This window comes from Mus musculus, chromosome 11, assembly GCF_000001635.26.
Source record: "Mus musculus strain C57BL/6J chromosome 11, GRCm38.p6 C57BL/6J".
Classification (NCBI taxonomy): domain Eukaryota; kingdom Metazoa; phylum Chordata; class Mammalia; order Rodentia; family Muridae; genus Mus; species Mus musculus.
Window position 1 is genome coordinate 119,329,852 of NC_000077.6, and position 13,637 is coordinate 119,343,488.

The following is a 13,637-nucleotide window of genomic DNA, read 5'->3' on the forward strand; positions in this document are numbered from 1 at the left end:
GGAATTACCTGTAAGCCAATAGAAACAGACAGATGGGGAGACACAGACAGACAGACAGACAGACAGACAGACAGACAGAACCTGACTTAATATCTCCTTCAGGGACACCCCAATGACCTAACTAACTTCCTTCCATAGGCCTCCACCTAAGGTTTCAATTACCCAACAGCACAACACCCACAGACAAGCCTTCAACACGTAATCTGAGGGACATTTAAAACCCTAAACCATTACAGGAAGACGCCAATGGATTTGCAGCCCACTCTGACACAGTGTGACATCTTAGCTTGATTTCACCCGTGAAGCCTCTACTTTCAAACGAGGTCACATTCTGTAGTTGGTGGTGAGGGAAGGTGGCACCTGGATTCCAGGAGATATTGTTCCACCCACCTCAAAGGTCCCTGGAATATGAGACCCACAGTGTCTGCCTTTGTCCTTTGGCAAAGAGGAGAGGTGGTCTCTTCATAGTTGCCAAGTTGTGGGTGCTCAGGGTATGGTGGCGGTGCTGGAACGGGGGTGAGACGCAGGTCAGGTCAGCACGGAGTCCCCTTGTCACCTCCTGAGCTGGTTTCATGTTCCCTTCCTAGATGACCCCAGCGGTCCCGTTCTCCCCCCACCCCCTCAAGGTCCAGGCAACTCCAGAGAAGCCAGACTCTATGCACATGTTCACTGGCTCTTGGAAAACTGGGGACAAGGAGGGAGACTCCACATTCCAACCAGAGCCCCAGAGGCCAATCGAAATCACATCTTCTAGTTCCTCCCCAGGCTCACTGCCCAGAGACAGGAGCCGTGTTTCCTTTGGGGTTGTGGCCAGCATGGGAAGGAACCTTAGGGACTCAGCCTCCCTCTCAAATACCTGAATGGAATCACCTCCCCTGTATAGTCCTCCCCCACACTCTAGGATGTGATCATCTTGGCTCTGGCTCCCTCCCACAGTGCCAGATCTGTTGCTCACTCTGTCACACCCTCCTCCACCACTGGGCTCCTCTGTCACTCCCTCCAGGAAGTCTGCCATACCTGTATACTTACTCACTGATCTGTGCTTTTCCCTGTGATCAGCCCCGCCCCCACCCCACCCCACCCCCAGATGGCACCTGTCCTCAGGGTACCAACAAAGATCCGGATCCATAGATCTGCGGTAGGGATTCCCAGTGAGTGGACCTGGGTAGCTCAGTGCCTGCCCAGAACTGGTTCCATCCTGAGCCCTCTGCCCTCACCAGTCAGTAACTCCCTTTCCCAGGGTCTCATTGCTTTATATGCAAAGTGGTACACCAAACAACACACAACCCAGGCAGTATACAGTAGGCACTCAACAAGTGTGACTTAATGCCCTCCTCTGCTCTTCTTTTCTGTGCTGTCCCCAACCCCCGCCCACCCTCCATCAGTCCCGGCTGTGGTGGGACCTGAATTCCACATCCAGCCGGGAGCAGATGGACAGCTTCCGCTCCAGCAGCCCCATGCCTCCCAGCCAGCAGTCCCTGTACAAGCGGGTGGCAGAGGACTTCCTGGAAGACCCCGAGTCTCTAAGGTAGAACATGGTACAGGCTTGGGGCCCAGCTTGCAAGGACGATCTGGGCTTTGGGCACTGCAGCTTGGGAAGGTGCTGGGAGCTCGGGGCCTCTGCTGGAGTGGGCTGTGCCGCCTGGGTATGAGCTAGCTTCCTGTGCTCTGTGACAGCTTCCCAGAAGTCCTTGAGATGCGCCTTCAAGGGGCTACAGTGGACGACACAGACACAGACCTGGAGTTTGAGATGATTGACGGAGCAGGTGAGCGCTGCCACACACAAGGATCTGCACAGCGTGCTCTCTTCCTAGGCCACAGGGAGGCGAGTGAGACAGCCCAGACCTCTCTCCATACAAAGATGTGAACTTGACCTCTGGTCTTGGCCTCTAGGCAAGGCTACCACAGTCCAGCTGGGCTATTTGCTGTTGTCCTTTTAATTCTCTCACACAGAGGCTGAGAGGGCTGTTTCATGGTCACACAGGGATCACATGTATGTTCAGGTAGCCACAGACATGCGTGTTCTCCTCCCCATCACCTGTCCTGTGAACAGACACTCAGGGGGCAGCAGGCATGGGTGACATCTGACATAGGCTGCATCTGACAGGGGCATCCCTTCTCCTGGGCTCTGCCTCCCAATTCTCTCCTCATTTCCTTACATCTGTGACTGAACTGGCCCCTTGTGATTGGCATTTCTAATCTCACACCTCATGTTTCCACCTCACACCTGGGGCACACCTGGGGCACATCTGGGGGCACACCTGGCTCTCAGAAAGGTCCTTGACTCCTATCCAGAACTCACCTCAACGGCCACCAGGGGGTGAGAGTACCCTGTATCGTTCAGCACAGTGGCTCAAGGGACCAGAAATCCAGACTGCCCGACTTCTACCTTAGGTTCACAGGCTGTTACTGAATCTCACTCAAACACATCTGGAGTGTCTCCTCAACTTAATTTGTCTTTTAAGATAATCAAGTGGTTTTTTGCTTGTGATCTGGGCTAAGACCATCTGTGGGTGGCACCTGTTAGATTTCCACCGGGTCTTAAGACAGGACTAGGATGCCCTGGGTCCTGGGTCACAGTATACAAATTTAAATGCTATATCTGAGGCTGGGAAATGCCTCATTTGAAAAGTGCTTGCTGTGTACAAATGAAGGCCTGATCACTAGAATCCACATAAAGGCCAGGTACAGCAGCAGGCATCTACAAGCCCAGCGTGGGGGAATTGAGATAGGTAGTTATCTGGGGTTCTCTGACCAGCTAGGTTAGCTAAAATGAAGAGCTCTGGCTTCAGTGAGAGAGGCTGCCCTTACAGAACAAGACAGAAAGTTATAGAGAAGATAACTGATGCAGTTGTCTGGGTTACACACACACACACACACACACACACACACGCTGTACGCATGCATGTGTGTGCAGGCACACAGAGAGAGACAGAGACAGGCAGAGACAGACAGAGAGACAGAAAGAGACAGAGACACAGTCAGAGACACAGAGACAGCGACAGACAGACAGCTCTGGATGTGGACACACACACCTGTAATCCCAGACCTTAGAAGGATGGAGAATTCAAGGGCTACATAGTGAAACCATTTCAAATTAATTAATTTTTAACATGCTGGAGCCCCAGGGAGCATCTAATGTGAGGACTCACAGGCCTAGCACAGCCACTGGGTTGCTGGTCAGTGCCAAGGAGCAGATTTGAGACTCCCCTTTTTTAGATTTATTCTATGTGTACGGGTGTTTTGTCTGCCTGTGTGTCTGTCTGTGTACCACGTGCATGCCTGGTACCTACAGAGGTCAGAAAAGGGTGTCAACCCACTGGGCTGCGAGTTACAGACAGTTGTGAGCCACTGTGTAGGTGCTGACAATTGAATTCAGTCCTCTACAAGAAGAACTAAGCCATCTCTCCAACCCTTAGGTTTGACCCTTAATTGAAGTCAGAAATCTAAATCTCATCCTTAAGCTATTGACAACTAGTTCAGGTGGGGCACAATGATGCAGGCAGCTCCCACCGCGGAAAGATGAAACCAGCTAACAGCACAAAGAAGGGACCTCAGGGAGGGGCTGAGCCGGGCCTAGGGTACCTGAGGCCAGAGGAGGAGGTCTGAGGCCGCAGCAGGGGAAAGAGGCAAGGGCCATCCCTTGGTGAGCTCAGAGTCAGGCTCAGGCTGCAATGAGTCTCATTTCCTTCCAGACCTCTCTCAGACAGAAGACAGCCTGCAGGGGTCTTCCCGGAGCCTGAATGTCTCAGAAAGGTGAGCAGCACACTGGGGACACCCACTGGCTGGAGAACCAGAGCCTGGAAGTGACAGAGCAGAGTGTGACTGTAGCCTCTCACGGCCAGGAGTCACAGCATTTCCAAGAGGGTGGGCCAGAGCAGAGAAGAATCCCAGAATCTAGGGTTCCTCCGACCTCTGTGCTCAGGTTGTGTCTGCCCGCCCATAGCAGTGTCCCCGTGAGGAGGAGGCCAGCCCGCAAGATCCTAAGCCAGGTCACGGTGCTGGCGTTCCAAGGGGACGCGTTGCTGGAACAGATTGGTGTCATCGGTGGGAACCTCACTGGGATCTTCATTCACCGTGTCACCCCCGGCTCTGCAGCAGATGAGATGGCCCTGCGCCCTGGTACCCAGATCATGATGGTGAGCAAGAGAGGGACCCTATGCCAGAGCCAGCTTCCTGGCCAGGGGATATCATGCCAGAGCCAGGCATCCCAGTTGGGGTGGGGGTGTTTGGCAGGAGACAGTGGTCTGGCTCTGACGTGGTCTCAGGTCTGTTCTGGATTGATAGAAAAAGGTCATGGGGGCGGGAACGGAGCCCCCTTCTCAAACCTGACAGTCCAGATCACCCAGAGCCTGGAAACTCAGAAAATGCCACGGGGATACAGCAGTTCTGACCTTGGTACTGTTCTGGGGGTGAACCTGGGTAGGGTGTGTGTGTGTGTGTGTGTGTGTGTGTGAGAGAGAGAGAGAGAGAGAGAGAGAGGTCGTATTTGTCAGACAAGTGATCTAGCATCAAGCCACACCCCAGTCCTGACCAGGCTTCCTAAGCCATCCTGATATAATGCATTTGAATGCATTGTTTGTTTACTATGATGATCTTATTGTCATTTTGTATGGGTGCAAGAAAAAACATATTCATGACACAAAATTCATTTTATCTATTCTATTGGAAATGGTCAAATCTGGATAGCACACAAATATACATATAAATGTAAAACATATATTATTCTTATTAAGTGAATGCATGTGCATGGCCTAACAGCATAATTTTCTTCAATTATGTGTGTGCATTCATATATGCATTATGGTATGCGTGTATGAGTGTGGCTGCAACTTTGGTTTCGTGTTCTCTCCTTCCACCTTGCCTCGAGGCAGGCTCTCTCTTCAGAAAGACAATTATTTAGTTGGGTGTGGTGGTGCACACCTTTAATCACAGTACTTAAAATCAAAGGCGTGTGGGTTTCTGTGAATTGCAGGCCAGCCTGTTCTGCAAACGGAGACTCCGTCTCAAACACATTTATTTATTTACTTACTTATTTGTCTGCATGTCATAGAACACGTGTGGAGGTTAAAGGGCAGCTTGTTGGAACTGGTTCTATCCTCCCTCCATGTGGATTGAATGAGGTCCTCAGCCTTTGGGAGTGAGTGGGACCTTCACTCACTGAGCTGTGGGGCTTTCTCCTCCTCCTCTCCCTCCTCCTCCTCTCCCTCCTCCTCCTCTCCCTCCTCCTCCTCCTCTCTTTCTTCCTCTTCCCCCTCCTCCTTTCTCTCTCCCTCCTCTTTTACTCCCTCCTCCTCTCTTTCCTCCTCTCCCCCCTCCTCTTTCTCTCCCTCCTCCTCCACCTTCTTAAGGTTTTGCATTTAGGTTTGGGTTTTTTTTTTGTTTGTTTGTTTGTTTGTTTGTTTGAGACAGGTTTTTCTGTCCTGGAACTCACTCTGTAGACCAGGCTGGCCTGGAACTCAGAAATCCGCCTGCCTCTGCCTCCCAAGTGCTGGGATTAAAGGCGTGCTCCACCACTGCCTGGCCCATAGTTTTTGTTCTTTTTGTTTGTTTATTTTATTTTATTTGAGACAGGGTTTCTCTGCATAGCCCTGGCTGTCCTGAATCTCACTCCATAGACCAGGCTGGTCTTGAAATTAAAGAGATCCACCTGCCTCTGCCTCCAAGTGCTGGAATAAAAAGCGTGTGCCACCACTCCTAGCTCTTCCATCTTATTTCTGCCTCTTGCACGCCCACTCTCTGGTGAGTGGGTTTCTGAGCTCTGGGTCATCCCCCCTTCCCAGCTCACACCTCCATGTAAAAGCAGATTGCAGACACACAGCACAGTATCCAGCATCCCTGGGTTCCGAGGGTTGCTTGTGTAGCAAATGTCTTTACCCACCAAGTGTCTCCCAGCCCCAGAAGCAGAATCATTAAACTTCAAACCTTTTAAATGATTTTTTAAATTCAATTTTTTATTATGTGTATTGATATTTTGCTGGCATGACTGTGCATCATGTGTGTGCCATGGAAGTCTGAAGAGGTGGTTGTATGTCTAGGAACTGGAGTTAAGTTATGTGGATGCTGGGAACTGAACCCTAGTCCTGTGGAAGAGCAGCTTGTGCCATTAAACACCGAGTCATCTCTCCAGTCCCTACTTTTATTTTTAATTATGTGTATGTATGTGAGAGGGACGTGTGCAAGGTGCCTGCAGAGGCCAGAATCAGGCAACAGACGCCCTGAAGCTGGAGTCATAGACAGTTGTGAGCTGCCATGGAAGTGCTGGGAACAGAACTTGAGTCCTCTGGAAGAGCAACAAGTGATTTAAGCCTTTTAAAAATATCAAGAAACCATGCCAGATGATTTTCACCCCACCCCTGAGGCTCACCTGTTGGCCCTAATGAGAGAAGGGAGCGGGGGCAGACCACCTGGGCAGGGGCATTCCCTTCAGAAAGGGTGTCCACAGAGAAGCAAGAGTCACTCATTCTTAAGGAGCCTGCACACCTACAAGGACTCCTCTCTACATACAGTCATGGAGAGCTCTGTGATACTTCAGTCCTAAGACTGACCGGTCAGCAGAGGAGCCATCATAATGCAGAGATCCCCTAAGGCATTTGAGAGGCAGTCCTGGGGCAACTCTGAACTGACAGTCCAGCATGTATCATAGTACACACATACACTAACACAGAAGAACATGGCTCCTTAAACTTAACCATGCAATGTGGGAGGCAGCAGGGAATCTGCACCTTGTGGGGTTTCACAGCTGTGGAGGTAGGGTGGAACACTCTGCACCTAGAGGGAGGACCAGTGACACCACTCAACAACCTTGACACAGCCTTGAACAACTATGTCCCAAACATACAGAACCCTGATCTAGAATGATCCAGAATGTTCTGGAACCTCCTGAAGCCCATTTTTAACAGAGGAAAGTGGTTATGACAGAGAGGCTGTCCTCAGCAGTGAAAGTTCAGGGGTGGGTTGATGGGCAACTCTTCAGGCCAGAATGTGTACAATGTACATGTTGGCATCTTGATGCTGTAACAACACTGTTCCTACATTGTAGCTGGTCTTTGCTACTTTGTAGGTTCTTCTCTTTAGGCCAGGAATGTGTAGAATGCACATATGTGCATCTTGATGCTGTAACAACACTATCCCTATGTTGTAGCTGGTCTTTGCTACTTTGTGGGCTCTTCTTTTCCCCACCCTTTATTCCCCTGGCTTCACACCTTAACACTAGATAGGAGAAAAACAAGGAGAGAGGGAGAGAGAGGGAGGGAGGGAGGGAGGGAGGGAGGGAGAGAGAGAGAGAGAGAGAGAGAGAGAGAGAGAGAGAGAGAGAGAGAGAGAGAGAGAGATCACGATCCCTGAATTTAATTTCTTTCCTTTTGTTTCTTCTTTGAGCACAACTACTAACAACCAACCCTCCCCAATGGCCACCAACCGCTCTCCCACCCACATATCAGGGCTTTAGCCTTTATAAACTCTCTAAAAAGTTTCCAGAATTCCAAACATCACACAAGTGCAGAAACTATCTGCAGCTGGCAACCCCATGCTTCTCCTAGAACACGAGGCAAATCTTAAGTCAGCTGCTGCGGACAGTCCGAAGCAGCCCCACATCCCCATACCTGGGATTAAAACGAAAACACGTTCTTGTAATATTTCTGTGTTTTTAAAGAAACCAGAATTCCAGAATTCTCACTTCACTACACACAGCTTGTGACAAGGGATTTGGATAGGCCATGAGAGAAGATATGTGGGTGGCTGCCGAAAGCCGAGAGGTCCTCTGAAGGCTCCCACCCCCACCCCACCTCAGCTGCCATCCCATGTTGGTGAGAAGCCCACCTTCACACTTTGCCCTCAGGTGGACTATAAACCTACCAAGCCATCATTAAGGGCCACTCTGGAGAATACAACGCTGGAGCAGGCTGTGGGCCTTCTCAGGAGGGTGAATGGCTCCTGCTACTTGTCTGTGAAGATCAACACTGAAGGTACAGACACCACCCCACACCTGCTCAGCTCTCAGTCCCCTCCTGTGACCCTGCTGTACCTACCAGGAGCCAAGGCAGTTCAGCCAGGGTCTCCCTAAATTCCCCAGACTCTAATGAACTGGAAACTTCCCTCCATCCCACTGGGTGCCTTCCATAACTTTTCCCTCTCCCATCTCTACATTCTAGAACCTTCCTTGTGTAAGCTCAGAGGTCAGGGATCATCAACCACTGACATCTTCTTCTTTTGGGGGGATTTTCCGAGACAGGGTTTCTCTGTGTAGCCCTGGCTATCCTGGAACTCACTCTGTAGAACAGGCAGGCCTCGAACTCAGAAATCTGCTTGCCTCTGCCTCCCAAGTGCTGGGATTAAAGGCGTGTGCCACCACTGCCCAGCCACTTACATCTTCTTTTATCAGGTTATAAGAACCTCATCCAGGACCTAGATGCCAAAGTGGTAACGTCTGGGGATTCCTTCTACATCCGTGTCAACCTGGCCATGCAGAGGGGAGGGGACGGAGAACTGCAAACTCACTGCAATGACATCCTGCATGTCACTGACACCATGTTCCAAGGCCGCAGCTGCTGGCATGCCCACCATGTGAACCCCTACACCATGAAAGACATGGAGCCTGGCACCATCCCCAACTATTCACAGTGAGTAGCTGCTGCTGGCACTGCACAACCCCGCAGATGTCCCAAGGACAACATCTGCCTGTCTCAGTTGAGTGTTGAGGTCCCTCCACCTTCCAGAATCTTCGCTGCACTATAGCAGAGTGCCTGCCCAAGATAAAGAGTGAAGAAAAGGTTTACTTGAGTGCATGGGTCTGCTGGTGGTAGGTGCCTCTCTGTTATGTGCCCTGGCATTAGCTCCACTGGGACCAGTGTAGGGCAATTAAATTAGCATGGCCTGGCCTGGCCTGAGGCCTAGGAGATATTTTCAAGGCCTGAGTCTATGCGCCCAGGGTGGAACACTCCTGCTCCCTGCCTGTGTCACACTTGTCCTTGAGGAGGCTCAGTCAGGCTGTCAGAGCCTCTCTTCCTTCATTTGCTCAGGGCTCAGCAGCAGCTTCTGGCCCTCATCCAGGACATGACTCAACGGTGCACAGTCCCCCGCAAGGTGAGGCTCTGGCAGAAGGGTATGGTGCCCCTGGGGTGGGCTGGAAGGGAGCGGGGTGCTGTGGAATCCTGTGTGAGGGGTGTGGACCACTGAGCTGAGCAGGGCACTATCTGGACCCTGTGTTCCCCACCAAGCCCTGTGGGCCTGCAGGCCCTTGGAATGGGCCGTGTGAACACACCGGCCTGGTTTCAGAGTGGCCCCTGCTCTTCCTCACTTTCCCAGTCTCCTGTCACCAACCCACCCCCTGTTCTTGTTTCCTCTGAGGTCGGGCACCTTGTTCTCTTGGGACACAGAGCACCTTTCACTTTGAGCACCCATCTGTCCCTGAGCAAGGTGCTAGGATATCCCTGCCCGGAGCATGGCAATGCTAAGTCGGGAGAGGGCCTGCTCTTCTCTCTGCCTATTGCACCCTACCCCTTCCTGCAGAGCCCTGCTGCCTGAGGCCCCTCCCCTGCCTCTCACCCCTGGTGTGGGGCCTGGGAAGCCCGGTTGCTCATGGCACAGCCTGATTGTTCAGAGGCTGTTCTGGATTTGCTTATGTGGCAGGGTGCTGAAGCAGGGAGGGGGTGTCAGGCCCCAAACCCAGTACTGATGGCTGAGCCTGCTCTCTTTCCTGTCCCCCTGTTCCTCCCGTGACAGCCTCCTGGAGGACCACAGAAGTTAGTACGAATTGTCAGTGTGGACAAAGCCGCTGTCAGTCCTCTGACTTCATCCTTTGACCAAAGCCAGTGGGATTCTGGCAAGGAGGAAGGTGAGGCCTGGCTGGTTGGCATAGGGACCATGTGGGCATTGGGGGTCACTTCTGAGCAGTACCATCAAGGTGGTGTCTCTCACTCGGGCCGGGGGCTGTTGTCTGTTTGTTTAGATGTTTTGCATGCATGTATGTATGTATGTATGAACGTACTTATGTGTACTATTGACATGCAGTGTCCCCGGAGGCCAGTAGAGGGCATCAGATCCATTGTGATTGAGTTACAGGTGGTTGTGAGTCACTATGTGGGTAATTGGAATTAAAGTCTGTTGAAGAGCAGCCAGTGCTCTTAACAGCAAAACCATCTCTCCAACATCCCCCCACCCCAGGCTGTTTTTTACGGATCATAATAAATATCTACCCACCTTCTGAACAGCAACTGAGCATCACATTTGATGTCTTCTAAATGGCCGTGCCCCACTCTGAGGCCCGACCCAGTGAAACTATACAAAAGCTACTAGCCCACAAGTGTGTGCAGGAACAGTAAAACCTACCAATCGCCCAGTGTTCTGTAAGGAAGGTCACTAGGTGACCAGTGTATGCACGTGGTCATGCTAGAGGTCTGACTGGTGTAAGCCCACGGGTAACAACTACAGAGTGAAGCTGATCAGAAGTGAGTCTGGTAGTAGGGAAATAATTCGTTTTCTTTAAGACAGTTTGGATGCCTAATCTAAGCTGGGTACTGGGGCCTAGGAGATGGCTCTGCTGTTAAGAACACTTACTGCCCTTGGAGAGGGCCCGGGTTTGGTTACAACACCCAAATTAGACAGCTTACAACCACTTGTAACTCCATCCTACAGGATCCAATGCTGTCTTCTAGCCTCTGCAAGCAATGGTATGCGCGCACACACACACACACACACACACACACCACCAAAACATGTAAAAGTAAAAATAAACCTTTTCAAAAATAAGGTTGATATTGAAAACAGGAGCTACCTAAATAACCCAGGGTCCAGGAGGGAGGAGGCTGAGGACGCTGTGGCCTGAGGGGCAGGGATGAACGGCATGGATGAGGAGGGGGAAGAGTTGGGGTGAAGGGCAGGACCCTCACACCCTTCAGGAGGAACCAAGCTCCTCCTATCCTCAGAGGTTCATTCTGAAGAGCTGTGAGCTCTGTAGCAGCTGTGCCAGCATGCACAGTTAGCATAGCAGCTGTGCCAGCATGCACAGTTAGCATAGCAGCTGTGCCAGCATGCAGTTAGCAGCACTGAAATTGAGAATGCCCCCCACAATCAGTGTCTCCTGGGAGAGAGGGGGCAGGGACACAGGTGGGAGATGGTCACAACCTCTGTCCTCTGCAGGTGGTCCTAGCGTGTGCTTCTGGTCAGAGAGCTGCTTCACCCTGGCACCGTACACCCTGGTGCACCCCCACAGGCCTGCCCGGCCCCGGCCTGTGCTGTTTGTGCCTAGATTAGTTGGAAGGATCCTGGGTAAAAAGCTGTGTCTCCTCCAAGGTTTTAAGCAATGTTCAGCAGGTACGTGCTCCTCAGTCAAGCGACCAGAGCAGGGGACCATAAATTCAGAGATACTATAACTGAGGGCCACAGATGGGACACTGAATGGTGACAACTGTCTCATGGTTCCCAGGATGTCTGACCTCAGGGCCTCACCAGAGTCCTGCTCTCTGGGGGCTGCAGGTGTGGGTCCTTCCTGGCTCATCCAACACTTTAGGTGTGTGGGAAGTCCCCAGTCCCATCTTGGCTTTGGTCATTTCAGACCAGTTCAGTATGTGTGTCTTTGTCTATACATGACCTTCTTAGGGGCTATCATAACCAAGTATTGTTTCACATAAAGACCCTACTTCCAAAGAAAGTCCATTTTGGGTTCTTATGGGCATGAGAGAGATGGGACATTACCCCTCCCTCCAACACAGGCACATTGAAAACAGATGCCTTAGCAGGGCAGCATGGCTTGAGGGTTCTGTCAGTTTTCTATCAGCCACGAGGCAGTTTCATTTTATTTTTTTATTTGAGCCAAAGTTTCTCTGTATGGCTCTGTAGACCAGGCTGGCCTTGAATTCAGAGATCCAACATGGAGGCTTCATGAAAGTGCTTTCTAGGGCTGGTGAGATGGCTCAGTGGGTAAGAGCACCTGACTGCTCTTCCTGAAGGTCCCGAGTTCAAATCCCAGCAACCACATGGTGGCTCACAACCATCTGTAATGAGATCTGACTCCTTCTTCTGGAGTGTCTGAAGACAGCTACAGGGTACTTACATATAATAAATAAATCTTTAAAAAAAAAGAAAGTGCTTTCTAATATGCAGGCCCATAGGCTCAGGAAAGACTGACAGGGCTAGGTTACCTACACTGTGAGCTGACAGAGTTCATCCTAGTCTCTTGACTTTCAGAAAAGAGAGGGAAGCAGGCCCCATCCAAGAGGCTCCTCCAACAAACACCTTCCTTGGCTAGCATTCATGGGAAAGTGGAAGACACTGAGTTCTGGGAGCCCATGAGTTCCTCTAGAATCAGCTACCTGGGTTCAGTCGGGCAAACCAGGGAGACAAAGCTATATAGACTGCAGGCTCTGCCCTTACCCAAAGAGGAAGGGAGACACTGAGACATGAAGGGCCAGCTGACAGAGGGCAGAAGGAAGATGGATGGTAGCTAGAGGAGGCCAGGTGGTTCAGCTGGCTAGTGGGCATATACAAAGATAAAGGGCACACAGAACACTGGGATCCAGCCACTGCTGTGCTGGCCGAGGAGGGTGGAGGCCAGATGTCCTTTCATAGAAGCCTGGGTTTTAACAGGGAGGGAGGACTCACTGACGCTTGATCCTTGAACATCTTTCTAAAGTAGAGTGCAAGATGGAAAGCCTGGCCAGGGCTGGAGATGCACTCACTGGAACTTGGGGGCAGATCAATGCTGCAGTGATGGTGGGGGAGGGGACTCTGAGAGGTGTACAGCTCGGGTGCCTTGACAGACAGAGGCTAGGAGGAAGACAGAGCCCTTCTAACCACGCTGGGGCCGTGAGAGCCTGCTCAGGAAGGCTCCAGAATTGTTATCAACCTCAGCACCAGGACACCTGTGGCCAACATTCTCTATTGTGTAGCTGTCCCGAGCACTGTAGGATTTTTGACAGGACCGCTGATATACACACACAATAGAAACACTGCCCAGAGTCCACACATGCCATGCCCATGGCTCAGTGGTGTGATAAGGGGAGGTTATCATATGGTAAGGGGAGGGTCTAGAGGCTACTCTGGGGGTGGCAGCTTCTGCCCAGGCTTGGGGAGTCACTTGTAGGGCTCTAGATACCCAGCTTCATGCTCTGTAGGAGGGACACAGGCACAGGGTGGGTATACCAGCGGACTTGTGGTCAGAGGTGGTATAGGTTTCCCATAACCACGGTGGAGGCTTCTCCTGGATGTGGTGGGAGACCCCCAGTGTTGGGGGGCTCAGCAGGGCTCACTCAGGATCCCGATGTATGACCACCTCATCTAATGTCACCATCAGAGTACTTGAGCCAGGAGGAGTATGCCACCTGGAGTCAGAGAGGGGACATCATCCAGGAGGGAGAGTCAATAGGTGACCACCACTGGATCACCCGGCATGCTGTGGAGTCCCTCATGAATATGGTAAGGGGAGGGTCTAGAGGCTACTCTGGGGGTGGCAGCTCCTGCCCAGGCTTGGGGAGTCACTTGTAGGGCTCTAGATACCCAGCTTCATGCTCTGTAGGAGGGACACAGAAAGACCCAAGCCTGTTCCCCCCGTTTAAAATCCATGTGATGCTGGCCTCAGTTTTCTTAACTAGGGATATTTGATTGATGTTAATAAAAGAAATAAATGAAGACATTAAGAC

At 51.4% G+C, this 13,637-nt stretch overlaps 1 protein-coding gene across 14 annotated transcripts in view; it reads left to right on the plus strand.

Annotated features, from left to right (window-relative positions):
* Card14 (caspase recruitment domain family, member 14) overlaps positions 1-13,637 on the plus strand; it is a 38,287-nt gene that overhangs the window by 22,759 nt on the left and 1,891 nt on the right. For 8 of the 14 annotated variants that reach the window (XM_006532369.3, XM_006532371.4, XM_006532366.3 and 5 more), the window contains 11 exons: positions 1,386-1,528; positions 1,678-1,766; positions 3,696-3,756; positions 3,926-4,139; positions 7,841-7,967; positions 8,384-8,621; positions 9,021-9,084; positions 9,349-9,417; positions 9,724-9,835; positions 11,140-11,313; positions 13,292-13,413. In XM_006532369.3, the coding sequence (XP_006532432.1) occupies positions 1,386-1,528; positions 1,678-1,766; positions 3,696-3,756; positions 3,926-4,139; positions 7,841-7,967; positions 8,384-8,621; positions 9,021-9,084; positions 9,349-9,417; positions 9,724-9,835; positions 11,140-11,313; positions 13,292-13,413 (1,413 nt within the window). The remainder of the gene's footprint in view (positions 1-1,385; positions 1,529-1,677; positions 1,767-3,695; positions 3,757-3,925; positions 4,140-7,840; positions 7,968-8,383; positions 8,622-9,020; positions 9,085-9,348; positions 9,418-9,723; positions 9,836-11,139; positions 11,314-13,291; positions 13,414-13,637) is intronic. The other 6 variants (XM_006532374.3, XM_006532373.2, XM_006532378.4 and 3 more) reach the window with 6 other exon arrangements.